This window comes from Belonocnema kinseyi, chromosome 2 (genome assembly GCF_010883055.1).
Source record: "Belonocnema kinseyi isolate 2016_QV_RU_SX_M_011 chromosome 2, B_treatae_v1, whole genome shotgun sequence".
NCBI classification, from domain to species: domain Eukaryota; kingdom Metazoa; phylum Arthropoda; class Insecta; order Hymenoptera; family Cynipidae; genus Belonocnema; species Belonocnema kinseyi.
In genome coordinates this window covers 20,492,728-20,519,154 of record NC_046658.1, presented here as the reverse complement: position 1 = coordinate 20,519,154, position 26,427 = coordinate 20,492,728, and the positions used below count along the sequence as shown (strand labels likewise).

The following is a 26,427-nucleotide window of genomic DNA, read 5'->3' as shown; positions in this document are numbered from 1 at the left end:
GTAAAGGAATCAATACGACGATCCAGCAAAAGCCTCGTGCACCCTAAGAACACGGAGTGACCCAAGGACAACCACCTTCTGCATTTTTCCCGCAAGTGTTCTGACATATTGTTGACACGCAGGGATGCATTTTAGGCTATTAGCAAGTGAAAGCTTGGCACCTCCAAGAGCGCCGATGATAAGGACGATCAGTGTAACAGAATATTCCGGGTACAATCGTTGCAACTCCCTTATAAGGTCTCGATACCTCTCTTTCTTTTCATTTTCCTTGGCTATGATGTTTTTGTCAGCTGGTGCCGAAAATTCGATAACGAACATGGTTCGCTTCTCGAAGTCAAGAAGAACCATGTCAGTCCTCGAGTGAGCAACAGAAACAATTGTCGAGAATATAAAGTTCCATTATATGCGGCACTTCCCATTCTCGACAATTGACTCAATTTCCCTAGGACTAGATAGTATGTGAGCTAAATGCTCGGGGTGTGCATGGCACGCCCTGCAGCTATCATCGGGAATGTCTTGGCTCAAAATCTGGCGACGGTATGTTAAGGTGGAAATTACACCGTCTTGGCATTCAAGACTCAATATTCCGCGACCCCCTTGACGGCGTGAGATGTACAGTCGCGGAACGGAAGACTTAAGATGCATGCTTTTGTTCATATGCATAACCTTTCTTGTCCCGATATCAAGAGATCTGAGCTCGTTCTTCGTACATGGAACTACTCCAAATGAATAGAGTAGTATGCTTTATAGATGCCACATCCTGAATGCGGCTCTGTGGCACGCCCAGATATGTATAAGTCTCTCCAGCGCAAAGGTGTCGTCGTATGGCGCTTCTATCAATGAGCTCAGGATCTTCAGGGATGCCATTAAGTTTTCCTCGCTTCAAATAAACCTTGGCACATTTGTCTAACCCAAATTCCATTCCAGTTTCCTTAGTATATCGTTCGACAATCCCCAGAGCTAGATGCAGTTGCTCTCTGTTTTTATCGTAGATCTTAAGATCGTCCATGTAAAATACTTGAGAGAAACCGTGGTGTTGATGTTTCTCCGGGTCGTAAAGTATCGCTCTTCATCTATTGGATGCCTGCCCGCGGTTGGTCTTAGTGTCACCTCTCTTTCTTTGTTGCCGGCTTGTTCTAGCTGTGGTAGAGTAGGCGTTCCTCTTACACAGCCCCTTTTACGGAGTAGTTCAGCATGGTTTCGCAGACGTTGCTGCGAAAAGTGCGATAGCTCCGGGTGTTTCTCGCACCACAGAGAATGCAGCCATGCCATATAACCCCGTTCACGGGCCACACTCGCATCGTAGCAGTCTAGCAAGTCGTGATTCAGTTGCTCCGTCCACCCAAAAGTCACGAGATCCCAACGATCCATCGCATTGAATCCATATTCATTGGCTCCCCGAGCTCTAGATTGGTCGGCAGTATTGGCCGACCCATTGTCGGGAGCCCTGCGCGTTCTGTTGTTTTGAACCACACTTACTCCAACTATGTTTGGTGTTGTCATTGTTGTTCCCACGAAAAGCTAGGGAAAGGGGTTCGTCCATCCTTTTAGAGCCCCGCATGCAAGGATAAGGCTGCGTACTATGAGAGGTCGCCTGGTATCCCAGAGTCACCGTTCTAGACACCTCACCCAGGTGCCATTCAGCTTTCGGCACGGTTTTCGCACCTCCGCTTGGGGGTTAATTCCTTCGGGACCACCCCTGGGCAATTGTCCGCGACTGCCTATTTATTTTTGTAACCATATTTAGCAGAAACCCTGGGTACAGGGACCCTCTATCCGCAACCCGAGGACGCGTTCGGTGTATTTTTTCTCATTGTTCATAATAAGACGTAGTTAACAAAATTATTTGTAGAACGAACATTTTTGGATTTTTTACAAGCAAGTGCTAAAATTTATTTAGAAAAAAAACTCCACGTATGGTTTTCGTTGAAATGTTGGTAAAATATAGTTTACAATATGCACTAAAATCCCTTTAAATATAAAAATGCGGTTATCAAAGAATACAAATGTTGTAAAATGCATAAAATACTACTTTCTATTGATAATGAGATGTTTATGTAAATTATTGAAACAAGTTATTATTTTTTTAGGAATTTTCACTTAGAATAGATTTCGGAAGTCGCGGTTTTTCGATTTTTTCAATGTCTTCTTAACTTTTCAATTATATTAGGACAATAATTAACTCAAGTTGATAAAAATAATCGTTTAAACAATATTTTATTATTTAAAAAAATATTGGACTTGAATAATGCTGGAAAGTTGTAGATTTTTAAAAATATTTAACATGTCTTTCGCTTTTCGGAATTAATGTGAGGTAATAATCGAAGAAAAATTACAAACATAATTGTTTAAACGAATTATTATTGTTTATAACTATATTTTTATAGGGTAATGCTAGATAGTTGCGGTTTATTTCTGTAATTTGCAACTACTATCAGCGAGAAAATTCGAGTCCTCTGGCTTTGACGTTGAATAAGTATGTGAAGAAAAAATGGTAGGTTAATGCCGAAAAGTAATATTCCAAAAAATTATTTGTAGCTTACAGATTTGAAAGTCTGATGAAAAGTAAGGAAATTTGATAGCTTTTAAAATCAGTGAACTTTGAAGCATAGTTTTTTATAGAAACAGTAGTAGGAAAAATCGGAAAAAATTCATGGTGGTACATTAAAAATTTCTGAACAGATTGCCTTCGAAAAATTTGCAAAATATAAATAATTGTTCGTTTTTTGTGAATAAATATGCGAGCGCACTATATTCAGTTCTAATGAAGATAATGAAGTGATTTAAATTGGAGGTAGTTAGTTGAACTATCTGTAATAATTTATAATTTGAAGGAAGTATGTGCTTCTTGTTGTCTTCGTACAAATTGCGATATTTGAAGTCAGTTTTTTATATAGGAAAACAAGTGCGAGAGCCCAGCGTGGTGCCGTTTTTTCAGGGGATCGTCCTCAGTTTTCCTCAGCCCGACGTACCCAACTTGTGCCCCCGAGCCTCACTCCGGTCTTCAAACCCTTTCCCTATGTTGACGAAAACCGAGGCCGATCCCCTGAAAAAACGGTACCACGCTGGGCTCTCGCACTTGCTTTCTTATATAAAAAACTGACTTAAAATATCGCAATTTGTACGAAGACAACAAGAAGCACATACTTCCTTCAAATTGTAAATTATTACAGATAGTTCAACTAACTACCTCCAATTTAAATCACTTGATTATCTTCATTAGAACTGAAGATAGTGCGGTCGCATATTTATTCACAAAAAACAAAGAATTATTTCTATTTTGCAAATTTTTCGACGGCAATCTGTTCAGAAATTTTTAATGTACCACCATGAATTTTTTCAGATTTTTCCTATTACTTTTTCAATAAAAAACTATGCTTCAAAGTTCACTGTTTTTAAAAGCTATCAAATTTCCTCACTTTTCATCGTATTTTCAGATCTGTAAGCTACAAATAATTTTTTTTGAACATTACTTTTAGGCTCATTAACGTACACCATTTGCACCTATAAAATGATACCTCTTTCATTAACCTACCATTTTTTCTTCACATATTTATTCAACGTCAAAGCCAGAGGACTCGAATTTTCTCGCCGATAGTAATCCACTTTGTAGTTAGAGTGACGTGATAATTAATATTATTTTTAAAAAAGCACAACTGTCTAGCATAAAGAAAGAAGATAGCCCTAACAATAACAATTTGTTTTAACAACTGTCTGTTAAGTTGTATCCATTATTACCTTACGCTAATGGAAAAGGGGACAGAAGGTGGAAAATTGTACAAAAAACTGCAATTTTCAGCATTATTCTAAGAGTTTTTTGTGATAAATAATAATAAATTTCTCAAACCATTATTTATCTTAAATTTAATTAATTATTTTTTTGCCCTGAGTAAAAAGTTGATAGTAAGTAAAAAAATTCAACAACAAAGAACGGCGGCTTTCTAACTCTATACTAAAAGAAAAATGGTCAAAACAATTACGCATGGTTTAAGTAATTTACGTAAACGTATAATTATCAATAGAAAGCAGAATTATAAACTGTTTGTATTTAAAGGACCGCAAAACATCATGATAATGATAATGTATATAATATATATTCTATTACATACTTTGCCTGAAATAGCCGGGCATTAAGTATAATGCCTAGGGATTATACAGGGTGGACACAGTCGGGCTTACATGTACAGCGAACTTGAACGCTCTGAAGTAGTTCTTACAATTAATAAAAGTGTTTAATTAATAATAAAAGTAAGATATGTGAACAGAGAAGGAAATATAATTTTTTTTCTGTGCCAATAACTTTATGGATTGGCTGGTGCGTGACAAATACTAGAAAATCATGATATTCAGCGCTTCTTGTGGGCAAAGCGTGAATTTTGTTTAACGCTTATTTGCGGTATAAAAAACGTTTGTCATAAATTGACAGTATATGTTTTAAATAAAGTGAATAAAATATTACTTGCGAAAACCTAGAATTCATATTAACTACATTTACTTACAGCGATTTGGGCAAAAGGGTGAATCACAACATAACCTCGAAATAATGACAGACCGGCTCGCCATGTTTATCATATTTCTGATTGATTATTCATTACCAAAGAAATGCCTTGTAGTTCGTATGTTTATTACTGACAGTGTCGGGAGTAATAATATAAATAATAATTACTTATTAATAATTGTAATAAGTAACGCATTACTTCAGATCGTAATAATTGATTTCTATTTTTTTTTTGGTGGATCGATACTAGACGAAATACCCATCCGGAATTCAGAGGCGTCGGAACCATTTTTTTCATGGGTGGGCTCACCGAAAATATGTTTAAAAATAATAATTTAAGATAGGTATTAGGTTTATTTTATTATTAGGTTTATCTATTTTATTAATGGGCTCAAGCCTACCCAGCCCGCACGGCTCTGACGCCCTGCGAAAATGCAAATGGAATTGTTGCATTTCAGCTGGTGCATTTCAGTCAACATTATTTTGAAATTGGGGTTTTATCAACACCCAAAATGACTTTCGAGACTCGTCGATGATAGTGGCATATGAAGAAAATATCTCAAAGCGATGTGACGTTTGGAAATCGTTACCGCTGAACCTCATCTCAAATTTTTGGTTGAATCAGCTAATAAAATGAATTTTGAGAATTGTTGATGATAAAGATATCAGAAATAAATCAACAAGCGATATCTCCAGCCAGCCAATTTATTCCAAATTTTTCTATCTTTGAAATTGCTATCTCTGGATCTGATTTCTAAATTGCAATGTATCAGAAAGCTGTTGTCAAAGCGATATAATTTGTCTTAATTTTAAATATTATATTTTTTAGGAAACTAATCCACAGCGCGGTTTAGCTGTTTGTACCCTTCTCGTAGACTAATGCGTGTCGAGAGTGAACCGATTGCTGCATTCTACATTTAAGTCGAAACTCACAATTACCCCACGGCTAGAATAAGACGCGTACTTCCAATGTACATAATATTATTGGTAAACGTGCAACTTCAATTTTTAAATTATTTTGCTTTTGCTTTTGTTTTAGTAAATTAGTTTCCATCTCCTATTTCGTTTAATACTTTTGAATCAGCCTCAACCCACAGACTGACCTCAATGTTTTCTTTAGACCTCATCTCAAGATTGGGTTTAATCAGCCACTAAAATGAGTTTTGAGAAAGGATACTGATAGTGTTAAGTCAGTAATAAATCTACAGGCAATATATCCAGTTTGCCAATTTATTTCAAAAAATTTAGAAATTTTTCTATTTTTGAATTTGCTATCTCTGGATCTTATTTCCTTTGCCTTTAATTGCATTTAATTGCCTTTAATTGCCTTTAATTGCCTAAATTTGCCTTTAACATTAATTCAGAGTCATTTTGATGATAAGTGTGTATCAGAAATTATGATCAAAATATTATTTTAGTGTACTTAATTAAGGTCTTGTTCAAGTTTAAATTATACTGTCAGAAATGGAGACACCAATTCTGTTAATATTATTTCAGATGCCTTTATTTTATTTAGACGTTGTCTTCAACTAATTACATGTGTATCACTTTCGAAAACAAAGATTGCTGTGCCAATTTTCGACAAGAACGCTTCTCTCGTTCGATGCAGTAGAACGCCATCATATCGATAATAGAGTTGTACCTCTGAATTTTTTTAACAATTTTTTCTATGAATAAAGAAGTTGGATTTGAAGAAAGGCGTTCGAAAGGACATAAGCACCATTTTGACGATCCTTTTGGAGAGATAAGAAAACGTCAAAAATCGAATTTTATTTTTAGGAAAGGAAAATGTACTAAGATACCTAAGTTTCTAAGAGACCTCAGTACTGAGTTATGTCTTTAAAGGATGAAGTAAAAAGTCTCATTGCTCCGTCATTTTAACTGACGAAGATAAGCGGCTTTGATGTAGCTCACGGTTCTGGACATACACAGTAAACACGCTACCTCTCAAAAGCGGTTTTATTCGCGAGTTTAGGGTCCCGCATTAACCTTTTTTTTAAGCGATGTTGAAAATTGTTTATAGTATTTTGTATTGTTTTGTAGTAAACGCAGAAAATTATCATAAAGAATTCAAATATTTGTATTCAGTTAAACTCTCGTGGTTGCTTTTGAACGAGCAAAAAATTAAAAACCGCCAGGATCGAGAATTCCTTAAGAGAATTTGATATTCTTGACCAATTTCGCCTCATAAAAGTTTTTGAATATTGAATTTTATCGATTTTATTTTAGAGATCTTTCTTGTTTTAGCAAAGGTAATTTAAACCGACTGATCAACTTGATTTCATATGTATCTGAGAAATAATGCCAATCATCCAGTATCATTTTAAGCTATTTTAGAATAGGAGCATCAATTGCAAGCACTGTTCTCTGATTTCATATAAAATAAATTTTTGTAACATTTCTTGCCTGAATGGAATTCTGCCAAAATTTTAACGTGAAATTAATGTATTTATTATTTAGTGCTATGAATTATACAAAAAAATCGAAATAAATCCATGTATAAGTCTATTTGTAGGTGCTATGCTATTTGTAGACAAATTACAGATCATGTTCAAATTGTGCAGTACTGAAGACGTTTTCCAAATTCCAATCTATTATTCCTGTGCACAACGGGAATAAGCTTCGACTGGCATACAACACGAACTTTTTCTTTCAAGTCCTCCACTCTAGCGCCATTATTGAAGGTATAAGCTTCACCGTTTTCCCAAGACCCCCTATTTCAATGAGTCTTCCGCTTAAAAAATTGCGAAGGACTTTATTTTATGAATAAGAAATTTCTATGAATAAAGAAGTTTCATTTCTAGAATACAATTGAGTAAATTCGAAGCTTTTGTGTAAAATAATGAGTCATTTTTGTAACGATTCCTAATTAACTGATTAAAAAAAAAGAGTTGATGTATTCTTGGAATAAATATTTCAAGCGACGTATCTACAAGGTATATTTACAGCATCGTTTGCAATAACGTGTTGGATTTCTGGCAAAATTTTATCCATCAACATGGTCACATATTTTTTTTCAATATGAGCATCGTCAATAAAAAATGGTTCAGTAGCGTGGTCACCAAGAATTTCTATTTCGAAAGAAGCTAGAAAATTCTATATATTGCATATTGTGTTATTTAAAACGTTGTTTACGTTAAAATACGAAGCTCAAATTCTTTCTTGAGCCTATCAGTCGTTTTAAGTTACTTTTACTTTGAGATATTTTCCTCATATGCCACTATCATCGACGAGTCTCGAAAGTCATTTTGGGTGTTAATAAAACACCAAGCTCAAAATTAAGTTTATTAAGATGCACTAATTCTTTCTGCATTTCTTGATGGTTATTTCGTCTAGGATCGATCTACGAAAAAAAAAACGAAAGTCAATTATTACAGTCGAAAATAATGTGTAATACAATTAATAATAAGTAGTTATCATTTAAATCATTACTACCGACACTATCAGTAATAAACGTACATACCACAAAGAATTTCTTTAGTAATGAATAATCAATCGTAAATACGATAAACATGCTTGGCCGATCTGTCATTATTTCGAGGTTATGTTGACATTCACCTTATTGACCTAATCGCTATAAGTAAATGTAATTAATATCAATTTCAAGTTTTCGCACGTAATATTAATTCACTTTATTCAAAACATATCCTGTCTATTTATGACATGCCTTTTTTTATATCGCAAATAAGTGTTAAACGCAATTCACTCTTGGCCCACTGGAAACGCAGAACATCATTATTTTATAGTATTTGTCACTCGGCAGCCATTCCATAAAGTTATTGACCCAGCAAAAATTTAGGCTGCCTACTCTGTTCGCATGTCTCACTTTATTATTAATTACACACATTTATTATTTGTAAGTACTACTTTACATAACCTATATTTTCTTAACACTTTTATCCATTTGAGGTTAAGAACGCAACCATAAAACTATGATAAACTTGATCCAAAGATGCACGGACTTGACCGAATATCCGATCCGAATGAAACTTTCAAACCGCGGAATTTAGAAATGTCCCGGTAGAATGGTTTCTCCTCTGCTGTTTTAGAAATCAGGTGGCGTTCAAGTTCGCTGCACATTTCAGCCCTACCCTACCGATAGAAATCTCTGGGTATTTTCAAGCGAAATAGCGTGGCCCACTTGAGTCTATAAGCAGAGTCGATTTGAATAATTTACTCTCTGAGATAGTCTGAGAGATTTGGGTTCTTTTCAAGGTCCTTGTAGTGGTCCTTTTAAGAGTAATATAATTTTCCTTTTGTATTCGTCACGTACCGGGCGGGCACATTTATTTACAGTAGTTGGCCGTCACTAATACGACTCTCCCTTTTAAAATTTCTCTTCAAATTATTAACATTTTTTTTTAATTGATGAATTTTCTCATTATAATTATTTATAATTATAACTTATATACTAATATACAAGTTTCTAGGTGAATTAAAAAATGTTGTCTTTTTTGGCGTACCCCATTCCATTTACGAGAAACGTTGTATTAATCCCAATTTTAAGCATTTAAAAAAAGGTTAGATATCTGAAAGCATCGAAATTCGTAGATTCCGAATTATTATGTTTTAGGCTGTTAACTATGAAATTAAAAAATTCTACTTCTAAATTTTAATCCGAAAGCTTAACAAAGGACCCTTGAGTGCCGGCTACTCTATTGATATAGCCTCTCTGCTTGTTATTTATGATCGAATTCTTATTTCAATTTCAGCCTCTTTGCTTGTTATTTGTGATCTATTTCAATTTCGGAAAGGACATTTTAAAGCCTTTAAAACATTTAAAAGAGCTACCTGCACATTTAAATATATCTACCTGAGTGCTTCCGGAGAATTTCTATGAGCTTCTCTGACCCTAGAGAATCTTTAGAATATACTTAGAGATATCTATCGGTAAGGTACCGTGTCCACTATGTATATAATGCCTGGATAATATACTTTTCCTGCAACGTGCTCGCGCACGTGTGTGTTTGCGTGTGTGCCACTGACCTTTGCCGCATTTAGGGCTTAATATGTTTGTTATCAGAGATTGTTTCTTTTTAATACCAAGTTTTGATGACAGCAAGAGATATATATTTTGGGTAAAAAATAGTTGAAAGGGATTTATGAAATTAACTTGTAGCACACTGGTATAATGAGCCGTGGAGAATAGACGAATAGACGATTTGTACGTGGTACAAATATAGCAGCTTGCGTAACAATCGTAACAATACAATAATATAACCTCAAATCAATAAGTATCAAATATTATTTATGAGATTATTGGGCCATGTAATAAATAATGATCAATTTAAAGTCAACTTTCTGCGCAAATGTAAATGTGGTCTTACATTTTTTGAAAGTCGTACGCAACTTAAGAAAGGTAAGCAAGGATAACATGTACAAAAAAAAATAATTATCGTGATCGAACTCGTTCTTTTATGATTAATTCTTTTTTATAGGTCTTTTAGTATTGTACTTACCATTTCGATATTGCACGTTCACTTTATAAATTATATATTTTACGTATAGAGTATATTTAATAGAGTATTTAATTACACATGATTGAGGTTATATTATTCTTTTCGCGTGGACGGCCATATTTGTACATGTTTTCATACTAGCGCCACGCACGGGAAGTTCAGACGCGTCTACTTTGCGAAGAAACCTGCTCATTTTTCGTGAAGTCAAAGTACAGGACTTTGGTCTCCTTGTGTCTATTCTCCATGATAGGGGCGGTTCTCACCAAAGTGTACCTCCGCGCGTCCTCTTCATATTCTTTCATTTTAACACAGCTTAACGTGGCGGTTCTCACTTATGATAGTTTGATATGGTAGCTATGTTATGTTGAAATATAGATAAAATATTAACACAAAGTCATTGTTCTAAATTTCCAACTTGTGAATTTCATACTTTAGACAACCCTCACATTATGTCTTCAAGTTTTGCATAAAATCCAAAATTATTCGAATTGACCGTCATAAGTACTTTAGAATACTACAAATTGTACGTCATAAAACATAAATTAAAAGTTCTCGATCTAAACTTCAATATACTACTTACAGTTATTCATCAATAATGAATTATCACGTTATAAATAAACAGTTTTAAAAAATGAGTGCGAGTCAAAATTCTGAGCAGTCATTACATAACGTTCAATCATATAGGGATTTTCCCTAATCTCCCTTCTTAACCTCTGGTAATTATCGATTTTATAACTTTTGTAGTCTCTGAAGCGAGTAGTCTCCGAAACCATGTATGTCCTTATCTGTGCTGTAAAATGGCCACTTTACACCCTGATTTTGCGCAACTCAGGATATTGTATTTGGATATCTGGAGAACATATTACGACAAAAAAAAGTTGAAAGAGCGAGAAAATTTTTTATTAGAAAACTCGATCCAGCGAGGGACACTTTAGTGAGAAGCGCCCATGTATCGAATTTTGTGTACAATTTTCACTGAAAGTAGAAACTACCTAGTGTTTTACAGTAACGCGTTACCTGAAAAGTTACTTTTTCTAGTACTGGTAACGGTAACGGTAACGCGTTACAGTTTTCTGTCAACGGTAATGCAAAATGACGCACATTACCGGTCGTTACTTCATAAAATATTTGAATACGTTTAGCATGAGATTAAATGTTTCAATGTCAAGAAAACCAATCAGATAATTTATATTCTTACATTCTTGCACACATTTCCTTATCTAAAGAAAGTATTCATCCGGTACAATACGGGATTACCGAACAGCGCACCTGTTTAGCGACTGTGCAATAGGGTGGTCCAAAAAAAATAGATTAAAAATTTTTTTTAGAAGTACCGGTCGGAAATTTTTTTTAATCCACACAAAAATAAATCCATAAAGAAAAGAAATTTAGAGGTGCCGCAAGCCTCATATGAAGTTTAAAACGTATTTCCCGTGATAAAGAAAAAGTTTTTGTATATTTTATTCAGAATCCTTAGTATTATCGGAATTTAATATTTGTCTTCACAATTAAAAATTAGACAATTGATGCCTTTCTGCCAGTTGTATTCAATATGACCCGTGCAGAAAATTAAAAACATATTTCAAATATCAGTTTTATCTTAGCAAAATATATTCGTAAAAAAGAGATAATTTAAAATATACTTTTCTCTGATGTTTATTAATGATTTTTAAAAAACTAAGACGGCGAAGCAAAGTTAAAGATTTTAAGAGGAAAAACCAGAACTGTCTAGCACTTATCTAAGAGAAGATTTCTATAAACCATATTAAATTCTTGAAACAATTTATTTGTTAATTTTAATTTATTATTCCCTCACAAAGTGGGAAAACGACAGAAATGTAAAAATTAGCGAAAAAACGCAACTATCAGGCATTAATATAGATGTAGATAGTCATGAACAATAATAATTCGCTTTAACAATTATTTTTGCTAAATCTTATTAATTATTAAGCCACTTCTAATGAAAAATAGACAAATAGTTAAAAATTGAGAAAAAGCCGCAAAATTCTACCATGAAGCAAAGAGAATATCATTAATAATAATAATAATAAGAAATTGTTGAAACGATGTCTCTTATTAACATTGATGAACTATCGCCTCCCTCCTAATTTAAAATTGAATAGCAAATGGAAAATTGGTGAAAAAACCAGGACTTTCTAACTCTATTCTATCATAAAATTGCCAAGGACAATAATAAGCAGACTGCAGCATAGATTTCTAAACTCAAAAATCGTTTAAATAAAAGACATCTTATAGGCAGATTCATTTTTTTAAAAATTACTTTACCGAACTGTAAATATAATATTCAGTTTTATGAAAATTTTCAATGAAATGCACCAAATTCTTAAGATGCTTTTTGGAAATTCAAATAATGTATTAAATATTTAATTAAAAAATAACAGCAAGCTAACGTGTTACTTTTTACATTAGCGGTAACGGTAACGCGCAAAAAATCTTCAGGCCGTAACGTTAACGTTAACACTTTACATTGAGACATTAACGTGTCAAACACTGAAATTGCCCTTGTTAATAAGCACTTAAAATATATTTAAAGTTTACAGTGGGTGTAGTACTCAGTTCGATGCTGTCACTTAATATTAGTTTTGCATCGCGAACCCCATGATTTCTGGGTGAGGGGGGGGGGGGTGACGTTGATGCAGAGTGCTGCTAATCACTAAATTCTTATTCATACAGGAGGACGATAGGCGGTCTGAGCGAAGTCATCGTTTAACAGAACCTGGAATTGTCGATGAAGAAGGGAGTGAAGGAGAGTCTTCTGATGCCGATGATTTTATAGTGGACGACGAGGGTCGACCAATAAGAGAAAAGAGGAAAAAGAAACATATTTTCGCTGACTCGTACGGTCCTTTTAGAAAATATTTACATTATAACATTCGTTTGCTTGATATTAAAAAATTGTGTCTTATGTAGAATAACTTGTGCGGCTTACTGGACGGAGTATATCAGAGGAGTGCAGAAAAAGTAGCAAACCACTTCATCGAAGCTCATGATAATTTTTCGTGCATCTTATACTGACGTAAAAATTGAATTTTTAAGTTGAAATTCCCTATGAAAAAAGATTCTCTTTCTCTCCGCTGGGAATCAGAAGCATGTATTCTCATGTTTCTTCTTTAGAGCCACTTGATGCTTATCAATACTTCTCTCATATCGACACCTCTATTCCAAACCACCCCAAGTCGCATTTCATCTATGTATTACTTGAGGTCCTGTGTATAAGCATAAGGCCTCAATTTATATAGCGACTGGCAAGAATTACAAGTTATTCTACAAATTAGTAATATCATTATCGTGAGTTTTTTGATCATTATAATTATGCATTCTTTATAGAGCTCTGCAAGAGGCCCAAGATATTTTTGGAGTGGACTTTGATTACGACGAATTTGAAAGATATGGAGATGATCAGGAAGAAGAAGATGAGGAGGAAGAAGACGAGTATGAGGAAGATGGAGATGTCGAAAGACCGACGAAATCGAAAAAAAAAACTAGCAAGAATGCCGGTAGAAAGAGTATTTTCGAAATCTACGAACCTAGTGAGCTCCGCCGTGGACACTTTACAGACCAAGACAACGAGGTGCGTTTAAAAAATTATATTGATTCCACTTTATCGTATTAAAATGATTTTTCTTCTATTTAGTCTTAAATTTGCCTGGGAATACAGTAGATTTAAGAATTACAGGTTCAAATCCCTGTGAATAAGCATTAACATCTTATTTTAGATTCGAATAACAGATATACCAGAACGAATGCAAATTCGTTCGGTACCTGTTACTACAGTCCCTGAAGGTTCAGACGAATTAGATCTTGAGTCTAAGTGGATATACGAGCAAGCGTTTTGCAAACATACAATCTCAGTTCAAGACGCACATTTAAATGAGGGGGCTAAGGAGCGAGCCAGGGAGAGAGCTAGTAATGGTCCACAGACTGTCGGAAAAATTAAAAAGGCTCTAGATTTCATCCGAAATCAACACTTTGAGGTACCTTTCATTTCCTTCTATAGAAAGGAATACGTCCTGCCTGAGTTAAATATTAATGACTTATGGAAGGTCTTCAAATTTGACGCCAAATGGTGCCAATTGCGTCAGAGAAAAGCAGATCTACTAAAACTGTTTACAAAAATGAAAGATTTTCAAGTGGATGAAATAATGAAGAACGTGGACGCTCCTTTACCGCATGGATTGAGGCTATTGAAGGATGCTGACATTGAACGATTGAAAAATGCTCAAACCAGTGAGGAAATTAATGACATATATCGTCATTTTAAGTTGTATTATACTCACGATATTCAAGCTATGCAAGAAGCTGTGCGGCTTAAAGAACGCGAGGCTCGGAAAAAAGAAAGACTCGAAAAAAGAAAACAGTTGATTGCCGAAGCTGAAGAAAATGGGGAAGATCCACCTCCCGAAGTTCTTGAATATGAAGAAAATCAAGAACCTGACGATATAGTAAAGAAACCAGTTAGGAATGATCCTTATTCTATATGTCGAAAGGCTGGCTTAGATTCTCTTGCCAAAAGATTTGGTCTTACACCAGAGCATTTTGCTGAAAATCTTCGGGATAATTATCAACGTCACGAAGTTGATCAAGAACTAACGGAGCCAATGGTGGTTGCGGCTGAATACTGCGGACAGAGATTTTTAGTGCCGGAAGAAGTTCTGAAAGCTGGGCAACTAATGGTTGCAATTCAGTTGGCTCGAGAGCCTCTGGTTAGAAAAACTGTTCGGGATATGTACATGGAAAGAGCTAAATTATCCATCCGTCCAACAAAGAAAGGATTGAAGGAGATTGATGAAAATCATCCTGTTTACAGCATGAAGTATTTAAAGGACAAACCGGTGAGAGACTTAGTCGGTGATCAATTTTTAAAACTTATTATCGCCGAACAGGATAAGTTAATCACGATGAGTCTTAGTGACTCTATCGAAGGAAATACTACTAATAATTACATAGACGAAGTGAAGCAGCTGTACTACAGGGACGAATTCAGTAAAACGGTTCAAGACTGGAATGAACTGAGAGTTGGCAGCGTCGAAATGGCGTTGACGAAAATGGTAAGTCTTAATTAAATTCTTTGTTGTTTTTTACTTCTTAGTTATTGTGAGGAATAAAGAAAGGCCCAATGGATTTTTGAAAATGATCAAAATTTCTGAAGTTGCGCTATTTTGAATTTCGGGGTCACATTTTTTTAAATTATCAATATTTGTGGAGAATGATAATTGGATTTGCTCAGAATTCTACACATTAAAAGAGAAATGATATATTTTAAGAATATAATACATTAAAAAAAGTTTTTTTCTTTTGCCCGAAAGAAAGTCCAAGACAAATTTTGATTCCATTTTTCGTGAATTTTTCCCGTTTTAATTTTTCTTAAGTATGGATATAATGATTCCTTGTGAAAGTCATTTTAGTGAGACCGCGCGCCACCCTTTCACTGCGTTTTCAGTGTCGCGGTCTGCGAGCAAATGAGCTTCTACTGCTCGCGGACCGCAACACTGAAAATTAAAAGAAATTGATTGTATTTTTTTCTTAAAATATATCATTTCTCTTCTAATATGTCAATTTTGATCAAAATACAATTATCGTTTCCAGAAATATTGATAATTCAAAAAAAATGTGACAACGAAATTCAACATGGCGTAACTTATGCAATTTGGAACATTTTCAAAAATCCGCTGGGTGTTGAAACTTCTTTCATATAAAATTATAATTTTAACAACTTTTATCAAAACCGAACGATCGGGGGCAGATACTGATATTTATAACGTATAATAAACCATCTACAAAATTATCCTATTCTAAACTATAATATGCATAAAAACTCTTTAAACAAATTTCAAGCTAAACAATTTAAAACATGTTGAAAATTGCGAAAACCGTAGACAGAAGTTTTTATTCAATATCAACTTGGAACAGTTAAAAACAAAAAATATATAGTAATTAAAAAAATATGTATCACAAGGTGATCACTTTTTAATTGAAATTTACATAGTTAAATAATTAAAAAATTTAATATTTGATTAAACTAAATATTTTTAACTGACTTATGTCGCTGTAGAATTTTATGGTCTGGTTCGATTATAAATTTGGTAAAAATCCACGTTTTGTACTGTAAAATGGGGCTGAGGGACTTCTTTTTCAAGGTTTTTTAAAGTAAAGAGATTTAAGGAATTTAAGTGAAGTGCTTATGGTTTAAATATATAATGTCGGCCTGAGCCTCTTTCATACTATAAGGCACAAACATACACCTAAGGCATAAAGAACTATTTTTCATTCCTTGAAGTGTGAGTTACTACCCTGCAATGTGGAGTAAAGTCGCTTAATCACAAAAATTGCTTGAATCGAAAACTTTACAGGAAAAGTAATGATGTTATAAGTTTTATAAACATTCTAAAGCCAATGAAGCTAATACAACTCATGAGAAAGTTAAATAATGTGCTTATTGTCTTTTGGAAAATTTAATTTATTAATTTTATTGTATTCATGCTGAGCCATCTTACAGGCTCAGCGCTCAAAGCTCTAGTCTTTTTACAAAGTTTCTCCAGGCGGGTGTTCCACCATTCTGCTCCTTTCCTTGACTTAATTGTACTTTTAGGGCAATTGTTCTCATATGATGTAATCAGAGCTTATCACAAAACATACACGGCGTGCTCTAACTTATCCACGGTACCTTAAAGTTCCTCTTAATGAGTCCCAAAAAGTATTCCATGGGTTTCTAATCTTTGAAACCGCCAATTTCCCTTGGCCTAATCTGCAAAGAATATATTTATTGTCCGAGAGGGATTCCTCATCGTAAATTATTAGCTCTCTGCCTTACTCTTCAGTTATTTCGAGCATAGAGTCAAATTGAGAACCTCAGTCCTGTTTTTAATCTGGATTGTAGGACTATTACCACGATTTAGAATCTACAGCTCACTACCCGCTAGGTATTCATATTCAATTAAATCTCTTCTGTAGTTGGTATTTGTGTCCCCCACACAGAATTGTGGGTGTTTGCATCACAACCCCTCAGCGAAAGTGTCCTGCTTTCTTGGAAGTTCTGAATTAAAGCCTCAACCTCTCTAGGGGACGGGAGCCCCGCAGCATCACCTGGGAAATAAGCGGAGTAGAGAAATACATCTAGTCTTTCTCATCTTCTGCCCTTGAGTCTCACCGTAATAACAGTGGAGTCCCTGGAGCAGAGCTTATGAAACAAAGTCGCATTCATACTCTTGACGGTTATGAATGCCCTTGGTGCTTTTTTACGCGATATCTTATATACAGAACCACGCCCTCCCAAGCGACTTATCATTTCCCTATATATTCAGGGTTTAATCAGGATCCTTTCTCCTCTTGCCCGTAGAAGAGCCTGAGGAGTTGCTTCTATCGATGCATCTGCAGCCATGGCCCTCTGTGAGGTGTCTTGGCTGCTGTTTGAAAGCCGCGCTAAGCTGGCTCTTCTTTTTTGTGCTCCGCTACGGTTCCTCTTCCTTACAAAGAGCCCCGTTAACTATTCATCACCTGATTAACAAGATTGTTCTCATCGATGTTAGAAGTCTACACTACTTCAGGTAGGCTGACTTCTGTGGAGCCGTCCGCCTTTGACGGTATGTTAGATGAGGATCTCAGATCGGAGTCTCATTATTTTTATTACTTTTTTGTGTGTCACCCATTTTTGTCCCATAAGAACCCTAGGGGGTTTGAATACTATGGGATTCGACGTTGTGTGTGTGTGTGTTTGTGGATGTTAAGATGGTTTTAAAATAGTTCTAAATCACTTTTTTGTCTTGGGGTTCGATCACCCAAGATTGCGTGACCTTGTCTGACCTTTTGTCAGTAGTGGGCCGCCATGTTTTAAGGTCGTTGGCAGGCAATTCGGCTAGCTACGATCAGTGATTTTCTAAGACTAATAGGAGAAAATATCTATTGTCCAATAAAATGATTGTTATTTTACAGCATTTGTTAATTATACATGTAAGGCTGTAATATCCATTTAACAAACGAATTTTATTTGTAACCTGTATTCTTGGTCGCCTTTCTTAGAGCCCAAGGATCTGATTTATCATCCTTGCTCAATCGCTTCCTAGACCTACCCCTCTCTATGTTGGGCTTGAGAAAGAAACTTTATAAAAATAAACAATAGGTAGTAATTTGAAGTAAAATATCATTTCATTCATACCTTTTGATCGTTTAAGGTATTCTTTTCATTTTGTAAAAGATCTGGCACGCTTCGGGCAAAATGTTAGCAAGAATTTAAAGATTTGAGCATTAAAACTACTTATTTCAAATCAATTCAAATAAATTCAGAATTGACTGAGAATTCGCCAATGGGATATTAAATAAAAAATAAATCCTAAACGGCTGAGATTTCAACCAATAACAATAAAAGGAAAAATCAATGTTTACACACACACACACTCCCCAGGGATCGTGGGACACTGTAGCTGGTGCTTGGGCTTAAGGGTCTCATCGGACTATAGATCGGGAATTGGTGGACCCAAGGGAATACATTGCGAGGTGTGGCGTAAACCAAGGAGCGTCCTTCCATGAGGTAATATGAAATCCTCCTGGAATATCGAGGGCACAAGTTCTCAAGCTACTAAGCCATGATGTAATCGCCGTGTCAAAGGCTAAATGGCATTAGGGTTAATAAATCCTTCAAAATCCCGGCACGCCCCATCAGTCGAGGCGGACTCGCCGGAGACACAAAGGCGGTATCATATAGGAGACTTTGGGACGCCAGGTTGAATCCTAAAGTATTCAAACCCGCTCCGGGCAAGCGATGCTCATCCGGGAACGTTCTTTATTTCCCTAAGATCTTATGGAACAAAGGCCATTCATAGCCGTCAAGGATATGAAGGCGATTTTGGTTCATAAGCTCTGCTCCAGGGACTCCACCGTTATTAAGGTGAATATGAATACCTATTGGGCAGTGAGCTGTAGATTCTATATCGTGATAATGTTCCTACATTTCAGATTAAATACAGGACTGAAGTTCTCAATTTGACTCCATACTCGGTATAACTGAAGAGCAAGACAGAGAGCTGACAGTTTAAGATGAGGAGTCCCTCTCGGACAACAAATATATTCTATGCAGATTAGGCCAACGAAAACCGGCGGACAATGGTTTGGATTGAAACTCTAGCAGACAATCGGATGGCTCGCCACACCGCTTAAAGCTAAACAATTATGTTAAAGATGAAAATAGTCTTAATAGCAAAAAGTTGAATCTCAGATACCGAGAATTTTGTTACGTTAAAAATTTACCTCAATTGTTATCAACAATATAATTTGTCTAAATAATTAAATTTTGCAATTCTGAGTACAGACTTGAATTCAGCGACCTCAAGTTTTGAATATATGTACTTTCTTAAAATTGTGTTTCGTTTTGCAGTTACTAGGAAATCCGGAAACGTACTTAAAGATAAGTAATTCATATCAATTTATTATAACTTCACGATAAAAAAGAAATTTTAAAATTACAAACTACAAATAACGCTGAGATTTTGAACCGTGCAACGTTCCAGGAAAGATACTGCAATGAACACACACAGCACGAGTTAAGAAAAAACTCGAGTTCGGGTGTTGTCAACCGTATAAAGACCGCTCACGCACGGAATATGCAATGAAAATATTCGCACACTTGAGCGAACTCATTCCCCCCCAATCAAACTGAGGTAGTGAGAATACTTGCTCGACATTATAGCGACGAAATTAAGTACGCTATAGTTGGGCGGAGTATCACTCAGTGCGATCAGCCTATTGTCTTAGTCGAAGAATTCGACAAGATCGGAAACACCAATACCGGTCAACCAGAGGGGCGAGAATGGAGAGGAAGGGGACCATACCACATCGAGAAAATTGGTACTAACAACGCAATGCATGGAGAGCGCCAAATATCATCAATGGTTATGTGAGAGCAGGTGGCAGCGGCCAGGCATGCCAAGGAAACTGGACAGCAACACAAGCGGTACCGAATGTATTACGGGCCAGTAACGACGCAAGCCCACGACAGGGCGGAGCGCCATGGGGGCAACGAGGCCCGGCAAACGGCAACTCTTGGCGACAGCAACCAACTCAGACCTCTTATCGTATCCAAAATCTCGAGCTCAAACCCAATCAGGAGATGGGAAACGAGGCAGGTCCTCGTCAATGAAGGCAAATAAGATAATTGACGTGACACCTACAACTACCTATTATGCCAATATGTTAATGAATACGCGAGAAGAATTATGGAAGAAGACAAAGGAGTCACGCCCAAAGCACAGTCAAAATGTTATACGGCTGATATACAAATTGCCGGTACAATAACGAAGGCTTTGATTGGTACGGGCGCGGAAGTCACGTGTATATCCAAAGAGTTCTTGAATAACAATTAAGGACACTTTGATAAATACCCATCTCTACCTTTTTAGGTGTGGCCGTAGCTGGTCTAATAAGATGCAGAGCAGTGCGTTTGAACAAACAGATTTACGCCGATGCACACTTACCGGGCATTGTCATCCAACTCGCATTTCTCGTAGTGAATCGACTTACGGGAACATGCATAATAGAAATTGACATACTTGCTCACCTTCCCGTATTTGAACGGCAGGCCGGCCATACGAATTCCTTAATGTGAAGAAAAGAAAGGGTCAGAGGGGCAATGCAACGTGACACACCTCGAAATGACGGTGAATGATACGCTGGAAGTCAGAAATCAATCATTAAAATACCGGAATTGACATCCCATTACCGCCTCAGATCGAATGGAAAGATATAGAAGAAAAACTGTCTGAGTGCGAGAATCTCACGAAGGCTCAACGAGAATAATTAGGGACTATTCTCAAGAAAACTCGCCGCGTGTTTCGGCGAGAGCCTGGACTTCTCACTAACCACCAACACGTGCTGAAAGTACGAGAATCACAGCCTTTTATAGGGAGAAGTTATCCCATCCCAATGGCCCATCGCGTAAAAGCAGATCAATAAATCCAGAAGATGTCAAGTATGGGTATTATCCTACGCTCACGTAGCCCATATAGTAACCCAATCGTTCCAGTGATAAAAAAAAGACGGAACAGTTTGCCTATGTTTAGATTCCAGAAGATTAAAAGACATTTTAATTGAAGACTGGGAATGTTCTGAATCAGCTGAAGTACTATTCTAGAAGTCCAAAGGAATTAATACCATGACAAATCTTAATATGACAAGCAGCTTTTGGCAAGTGCCATTACATTCCTGCTCACGCCAGTACACATCGTTTCAGTACCGCGGCCGCAGTGACGAATTCAAGGTAGAAAACCAGATTTTAAAAAAACCGATTAAAAACCAGCACCGCGTGCGTATGAGGACTCGACCATGCACTTTAAGGCATGGGCGAACACTTCAACACCTTTGTGGATAATACCTTAATCATCTCAGAAAATCATCAGCAACACATGACACACATCGAGGAGATTCTGAGGAGGCTCGACGAAAATAACCTTACCTTAAATCTAAAAAATCTCATTTCTTCCGAAAAGAAACTAAATTTCTCGGTTTTATTCTTACGACCGATGGAATAAAACCAGACCTAGTAAAGATTAATACTATCCAGGACTTTCCCGCGCCAAGTAACATGAAACAACTCCGCGGATTCTTGGGACTAATTCATTTTTGTTCCAAATTCAGCAATTAACACGCGGCTAAAATTGTACCCCTATTGAAACGGGTAAAAAAGGGAGCAAAATGGGACTGGACTAAGGAAGCAGAGAAAAGTTTTGAACGCGTCAAACAATTATTCGGAGAGTCGATTATGCTGTAACTTTCCAGACCTTACAAAGAGTTATTACCTTGAAACAGATGCAAGTAACTACGCTCTTGGTGCAGTCTTGTATCAATTAAATGATAAACAAGAGAAAGAGATAATAACTCTAGCCAGTAGATTATTAAAGGGTCCAGAACTCATGTATTTTACTACAGAGAAGGAGTTGTTTGCAATTTTGTGGGATCTGAAAAAATTCGGGACATACCTTCATTGACCAGAAATCATAAATCGGACAGATCACCTCGCGCTCACCTTTTTAAAAACATGTAAGTTCGTGAATCCGCGACTAACGAGATGGATTTTAGCAATCCAGGACTACAGGATAAATGTCGAGCATTTACCGGACGTTCAAAACGTAATGGCCGACGTTCCAAGCAGTTTAAAAGAAGAAGGGGGTTATAAAAATATCTAGGCGAAACCAGAGTCATCATAAACGCCTTAAATTACACTTGGACACCGGAAATCAAGGAAAATATCAGAAACATTCCTCGACAACAGAATGAAGACACACGAGTACAGAAAATCAAGAAAGAAATGACACGCGGAACAAAAGGAAACGTAAGATTCAAGCTCATCGAAAAAATTCTCTACCACTTCAACGGACGAAAATATAGAATCTAAGTCCTTCAAAAAAGACTTAAAAATCTTACACGAGTCTTTTTATAGCCCAAAAATGGCCAGATTGACGAGAAATCTCGTGGCTACCTGCAACTATTGTCAGAGAAATAAAGTATCAATGCATGCATCGCAGGCCCTGTTAGAGCCAGTTCTCTCCTAGGGGCCATTGAAATTGATATCGATGGACTTTTTCAACCCATTAACCAAGACGAAGTATGGGTATGAGTATTTATTAGTTATGATAGATACTTTCGCCAAATTCACAAAATTATACCTCATGAAAAATTCCACCAGTGAAGCTGCTATCAGAAGACTAGATGAATAAATATTTGTTTAAAAGTCATCTTTTTAAATAAATGGAACAGTTTTGTATTTTAAATTACAATGTTTTTTGTTAAAATATCAACTAATATATTTTTCATTGAGAATTTATCTTTTTTGGTAAAAATTGTTATTTATTTGGTTAGGGCATGTGATGAGTGTAACAGCTGATCAAGTCAGCCATAAGATCAATATTTTTTCACCCATATTGAAAAATAAAAGTTTAAATAAAGCGGAAATTTTTTTCGGGAAATGTTAATAAATATTAAAGGATCGTTTGTGGCCTTGCAAAGAATTAGAGGAAGGAAAAAGTTTATGCAAATAATGATTATCGACGGACACATTTATGTTTTACAGCATAAGTTTGACTTTTAACATTCTCTGACGGTAATCATGCGATCTGTTTTACCCACAGACCCCTAGAAGTTCGAACTTGTCTACTCGCTGCAAACATTAGTTTTTGCATTATTGGTGCATAATGTTCGTGAGCGGTTTTTGTTGTTTTGCCCCACTTTGATAAATAAAAACCCCATAACTAGCCCATTGACAACATTGCAAATTGCTTGCAGGGTTTGGCGACTGCAAGGTCGGTATTTTTCCAAAATAGAAAGTAAAAAAATTCTTGCATGCCTTCTATTTATCGTGCCAAATTTTTAACACAATGTCTCATTCCGTGTGGACGTAAGTTGGGAAAGAAAACTTTCACTGGTATTTTCTTCAAAAAAATTTTTTTCTTAAAATTTTCACCGGAACAAAGCAGAGACATGGACTTTATTACCTCCTCTTTTATTTCCTAAACTTTCAGAGCGATACCTCATTTCGTTTAGTTAGTTAAAATTTAGTTGAAATTTCATCTTTTTTGGAGGAAAGTGAATCTTTTTGGTTGAAAATTCACCTTCTTTGTTCAAAATTCAACATTTTTGTTGAAAACTTAGCCCTTGGTTGGAAATGCTCTACTTTTCCTAAAAATTCATTTTATTATCTTGAAAATTCAACTGTTTGTTAAAGAAATTGTCTTCTGGCTTAACAATTTAATAATTTAATTGAAAAACAAACTCTATTATTGAAAAGTTGTCGTTTAGATGAATTCAACTATTTTTTAAAAGCAGAAAAAAATGTGAGGAGTTTCGAATAAGAACAACTCGAATCCGTTAAGTTTTCGAAATAAAATGGTGTTTCTATAATTTGTGTAAAAAAATTTCGTTTCGAGCTATTTAGAAAAATACCACTAAAAATGCTGTCGCGAAGCCCATTGTTGAGACACCTTAACTTTTGATGATCCCAGAGCTAAGAATTTGTCAGAAAAAAGTTGACAAAATTCTGGAGTGTCCTACAACATGTTTAGAATCCAGTAGATACCTTAAAATTTTAAAATATTTAAAAAATGTCAGTTTTGCAGACGTTTTCGCCAGATTTTCCAGTAGCTGCTGCTCGCTGAGCAGGGCCGTCTCAAAGAAATATTTTTGAAACAAAAAACTTTTCAAACTTCTTGGATTTTTTAAAAATGAATTTTTAAACTGAAGTATTTAGAGGACAGTGTAAGCTATCTGTTCATTTTTTTAAGTGGGTTTTTTCCAGAAATTCAGTATAAACATTCGTTTTTGAAAAATTCAAGCAGGTATTGAAATTTTTTGTTTCAAGAAATATTTGTTCAGAACTGCATCACATTACGAATATTTAAAAAAATACACCTTAATATTATTAAAATCACAAAAGTTATGAGTGTTCAATGAAAAAAGACCAAATTTTTCAATTTTGAGTATCCCTTAATTTCTTGAAATTATTCAAATATCATGTTAGGGTTTTTCTTTCAACACCTAGGAGAACAAATATTACAATTTTTATAAAAATTACTAAGAATAGTTCAAGTTCTTCACATGATTTGAGATGAAATTGCACCTATATAATATATAAGTAATAATAATGATTGGAATTATAGCACAAAAGTGTATGATAGTAATTGTTCATAAACGGCAATTGCTAACAAAATTTTACAATCACGTATCTTTGTACCATAGTAATTATTCCTTCCACATATATCGAAGCATAGTAAAAAGATGATTGTCATTAAGTATCTGTATGCAGCAATTCTTTTCTTTCTTTTGAATCCATTCAAGCGTATGAAGATTTTTCAATATACAATACAAGGGGATAGGGTTAAAAGTGTGAAGTCCTCTATTTTTAGTTTGCAAGAAAGTAAACACTTTCTTTTCGTCTAAATGGAAAAATATTTGTACTACGCTACATACGGTGCAACATTATCTTATTAAGAATAATTTTTTTAAAAATACGCACATGGAAGTGCTCATATAAACAAATCTTTCACGCATTTCTGTAGCGAATTAACAGCCTAATGATTACAAAATTATAATACCAAAATAAGTGTACTTTATTAAATAAACAAAATACAAGATAATTCGTGTGCAAGCTTAATAGTGTATTATAATATCAAAATTTTATATCAAGAGAGAAGGGGGCAGCCCACCTAAAAGCTTTGTTAGCGACTTTAATCGCGAAAATATAATTTTTATTCAGTTTTGTGGACAAAATAGGAATCAGGGTACATTACCACACATTTGAAGCCATTAAACAGCGCGATAGCTCCATTCAATTCCTAAATAAAAACATTCAACAAAAAATCTTGCAAAACTGATATTTTTTAATATTTTTAAAATTTTAAGGTCTCTACTGGATTCTAAACATGTTGTAAGACACTCCAGAATTTTTTCAAATTTTTTCCAACATATTCTTAGCTCTGGGGTCATGTAAAAGTTACTAGGCAGTCTGATAAGTCCCTGAAAAATGAAACACGGAGACGTTTTTTTGGCCAAAGTCGGTTTTATTTTTCAACATACTCTCCTTTTAGGTCGATACAGCGAGTCCAACAATTTTCTAACTTTTTGGTACCGTCCGAAAAGTACTCGATCGAAAGGTCTCCAAAATACGCCTCAGTTTCAGCTATGAGCTCCTCATTTGAGTAAAATCGCTTACCGGTGAGCCATCTCTTCAGGTTAGGGAACAAGTAATAGTCGCTGGGGGCCAGGTCTGGTGAATACGGTGGCTGAGGAACCAATTCGAAGCCGATTTCGTGCAATTTTGCTTGTGCAACTAAGCATGAATGAACAGGCGCATTGTCGTGATGATAAAGCGGTTTTTTCTTCTTCAAGTGCGGTCGTTTTTCGGCGATTTCGATTTTCAATCGGTCCAATAATGATGAATAGTATGGTCCGGTTATGGTTTTACCTTTTTCAAGACAGTCCACGAATATTATGCCATGTGCATCCGAAAATACGGAGGCCATAACCTTTCCGACCCATTGTTGCGTTTTTGGACGCTTCGGAGCACTTTGGCCCGGTGGAACCCACTGTTTTGCCTGTTGCGTTGACTCAGGAGTGTAGTAGTGGATCCAGGTTTCATCCATGGTTATGAATCGGCGAAAAAACTCGGTGGGCTTACGCGAAAATAATGCCAAATTCTGCTGGGAAGTTGTCACACGAATTCGTTTTTGATCCACTGTGAGCAAACGCGACCCCCATCGCGCGCAGAGCTTCTTCATGCCCAAAACTGAATGCACGATATTGCCCACACGTTTCAATGATATGCCTACAGCATCAGCTACCTCTTTCAATTTCACTTTGGGATCATTCAACATCATATCAGGGATTTTTTCGACATTTTCTGGTGTAGTGACCTCTTTTGGGCGCCCAGATCGTTCAGCATCAACTGTGCTCGTACGGCCACAACGAAACTCG

The 26,427-nt window shown here is 35.8% G+C and overlaps 1 protein-coding gene across 1 annotated transcript in view; it reads left to right on the top strand.

Annotated features, from left to right (window-relative positions):
* The window catches only part of LOC117168385 (transcription elongation factor SPT6-like), a 176,135-nt gene that overhangs the window by 137,835 nt on the left and 11,873 nt on the right, over nucleotides 1-26,427 (top strand). Inside the window, exons 5-7 of the mRNA XM_033353995.1 lie at nucleotides 12,652-12,815; nucleotides 13,306-13,549; nucleotides 13,695-15,026. Of these exons, the coding sequence (XP_033209886.1) occupies nucleotides 12,652-12,815; nucleotides 13,306-13,549; nucleotides 13,695-15,026 (1,740 nt within the window). The remainder of the gene's footprint in view (nucleotides 1-12,651; nucleotides 12,816-13,305; nucleotides 13,550-13,694; nucleotides 15,027-26,427) is intronic.